Genomic DNA, 3,075 nt, shown 5'->3' with positions numbered 1-3,075 from the left:
TGGAGAGCCCCATGCCAATGACAACAATACAACTGGTAATTTTTTAATAAAGGGAGGATCAGAAAATGTTGAGCACAACAATAATTATCAGATAGTAGAAGTCACAGAAATTGAAAACTATGAAGGAAGAGGTCCAGAGGTAAATGATCCTAGAGGAACAGAAGATGATAAACTTCAGAAATCACAAGAAGACCCACAAGGACACAACACAATAGAGAAGGAGAAACAGCCAAAACAAAAAACAAAAATAGTAAATGTTACTGTTACATTGGAGAAAAAGCAGTTGTAGCTGTTAAAAAGAGGAGAAGAGAAGGCCTTGGTCCCTAAAAAAAATGCATTTGGAGCTACATCAGGTGGGAAGGAAGACAATGAAGAAGGAGAAGAACCTGGTAGATCAGGATACGACATGGATCAAGAATCAACTACCCAACACCTTATGAATGCTGCAAGGCAAGGTGACTTATCACCTACGCAAGTGGAAAAGGCAAAATCAGCTGCAAAAGGTAAGAAGAAACAACAAAAAGATAATTTTGCAGCCCCAAAAGCTGGGGTGCACACAAGGAGAACGCTAACTAAATCCAACAATCAGTGATGAATGCTCTCATTTGGAATATAAGGTCAGTCAACACATAACAGGCCTTTGAAAGGTTGACAAAAATGCACAGGCAAAATCACTATGAAATTGTAGGATTAATGGAGCCAAAGCAACAAGCAAAGAAATTGGTAAGGTACAGAAATAAGATAGGACTTGCACAAGCAATTTCAAATGTTTCCAACAAGATTTGGGCTTTCATAGATGAGGTATTTGAGGTAACTGTTATGTACAATATGGTGCAACAATTAACACTACGATTGTTTCATGCTGAATCGTATGTGGAGTTTGTCCTAACATTGATATATGCTAAATATGATGCAATTGAGGGGATAGAATTATGGGATTCATTATATGCAATGGCAAGGGATATGGATGCACCATGGCTTGTAGGAAGTGATTTCAATGTAATATGGGACGAAGAAGAGAAGTTTGGTGGGTTACCTGTGTTATTGGATGAAATTGATGACTTTCGACACTGTGTCAACACTTGCAATCTCTTCGACCTTGGATTTAAAGGCAACATATTTACATGGTGGAATGGGAGAGTAGAGGAAGACTGTATATTCAAAAGACTAGACAGATGCTTGGCCAATGTTGAGTTCCAACAAACATTTCCAGGAATAGAGGTGCAACATTTGTCAAAGACTGGTTCTGATCATAGTCCAATATATCTGAAGTGTGATATTGAGATTCCACCAATGAAAAAGCCTTTTAAGTTCTTGAACTTTTGGGTGGAACATGCGACTTTTAAAGATGTGGTGAAAAAGAATTGGACAGCTGATTTCAGTGCAAATCCTTATATTCTTTTTAGTCACAAGTTAAAAAAATTAAAGAAGGCCCTTTCATTATGGAGTAAGGATACATTTGGAGATATTTTCCAAAAGATAGCAAGCATGGAGGAGGTGGTGCTGGTTCATGAAGCAGAATTTGAAGCAAATCCTACAGGGATGAACATGGAAAGGCTACAAAAGGTTCAAGCAGAATTGATCAAATGTCTTGCACTAGAGGAGAAATATTGGCAACAAAAGGCATGCATGACTTGGTTCAAGGAAGGGGATAGGAACACTAAGTTATTCCATTCAAAAGTGAGAGGTAGGAGGAAGAGACTTCAGCTTAACAGAATTCAAAATAGTGGAGGAACCTGGATTGAAGAAGAACAAGAAATTGCAGAAGAGGCTATCAAATTCTACGAGGAACAGTTCACAGAAGTAGCTACTCCTTCATCATTTGATATCATACAGCATGTTCCTAATTTTATTAACACTGATCAGAATGCATAATTAATTAAGCAGCCAACAAAAGAGGAGGTTAAATTGGCAGTACTTGGACTTAATGGTGATAGTGCTGGGGGGCCAGATGGTATGACAGGCAAATTCTATCATTCTTGTTGGGACATAATAGGGGATGACCTGTATGACATGGTGAGGGCTTTTTTCAATGGTCATGAGCTACCCAAGTGTGTAACACACACCAACCTAGTTCTACTACCAAAGAAAAAAGAAGTTACCACTTTTTCTGATTTAAGACCAATAAGCCTCAGTAACTTTTCAAATAAGGTTATATCGAGGGTGGTACATGAAAGGCTAGTGAACTTTCTCCCAAGTCTAATATCGGTGGAACAGTCAGGTTTTGTTAAGGGCAGGAATATAGTATAAAACATCCTTCTAACTTAGGAGATAGTGACTGACATTAGGCTTAGAACTAAGGCTGGACCTAATGTCATCCTGAAGCTAGATATGACCAAAGCTTATGATAGATTATCTTGGCTATTCCTAACCAAGGTACTGTGAAAGATGGGATTCACAGAAATCTTGATAGGGATTGTCTTTTGATTAGTTTCAAACAATTGGTATTCTATTCTAATCAATGGTCAAGCTCATGGGTTCTTTAAGTCCTCAAGGGGAGTAAAACAAGGTGATCCTGTATCTCCAACTTTGTTTATCTTAGCAGCAGAAGCATTATCTAGGGGTCTCAATGCACTACATACTAACCTATATTTTTGTGGATTTGGGGTGCCAAAGTGGAGTCCAAATATCAATCATTTGCCGTATGTAGATGACATGATTATTTTCTCATCCTCAGATGAAACATCTCTGATGCTAATTATGCAAGTGCTGAATGCATATGAAGTTGCATCTGGGCAGCTTGTTAACAAAACCAAATCAGCTGTGTACCTGTATCATTTAACAGACATGGAAGTGGTCAGCAAGGTGGAAAGGATACAGGCATTCATAGGAATGATTTTCCTATCATATATCTAGGTTGTCCTATATTTTATGCAAGGAGAAAGCTAGAATACTATCAGCCCCTAATTACTAAGGTAATGGACAAACTGCAATCATGGCAGAGTAAGTTATTATCAGTAGGGGCAGGGCAGTTCTCATATCCCATGTACTGCAAAGCATGCCTATGCATCTATTATCAGCTGTAAACCCTCCAAATTATGTGATAAATAGGTTGCACAAATTGTTTGCTCAGTT

The 3,075-nt window shown here is 38.3% G+C and overlaps 1 protein-coding gene across 1 annotated transcript; it reads left to right on the top strand.

Moving 5' to 3' along the window:
* Positions 1–406: 406 nt before the first annotated feature.
* LOC142180692 (uncharacterized) lies at positions 407–2,856 on the top strand. The gene is made up of 4 exons (XM_075252741.1): positions 407–503; positions 689–1,839; positions 1,888–2,035; positions 2,432–2,856. The coding sequence occupies exons 1-4, from the start codon at positions 407–409 to the stop codon at positions 2,854–2,856; spliced, it is 1,821 nt and encodes a 606-aa protein (XP_075108842.1).
* Positions 2,857–3,075: the final 219 nt, after the last annotated feature.

The sequence above is a fragment of the Nicotiana tabacum genome, chromosome 5 (genome assembly GCF_000715075.1).
Source record: "Nicotiana tabacum cultivar K326 chromosome 5, ASM71507v2, whole genome shotgun sequence".
Lineage (NCBI taxonomy): Eukaryota > Viridiplantae > Streptophyta > Magnoliopsida > Solanales > Solanaceae > Nicotiana > Nicotiana tabacum.
The sequence above is the reverse complement of the archived record's forward strand: the minus strand, read 5'-3'. Positions and strand labels throughout refer to the sequence as shown.

What these genes read in the sequence shown, in the direction of transcription:
- LOC142180692 (XM_075252741.1), top strand. Translation starts at nt 407, where the DNA reads ATGGATCAAGAATCAACTACCCAACACCTTATGAATGCTGCAAGGCAA. An exon ending in GGCAAAATCAGCTGCAAAAG is followed by an intron (nt 504 to 688) that starts GTAAGAAGAAAC and finishes ATGAAATTGTAG; the next exon opens with GATTAATGGAGCCAAAGCAA. An exon ending in CATTTGATATCATACAGCAT is followed by an intron (nt 1,840 to 1,887) that starts GTTCCTAATTTT and finishes TTAATTAAGCAG; the next exon opens with CCAACAAAAGAGGAGGTTAA.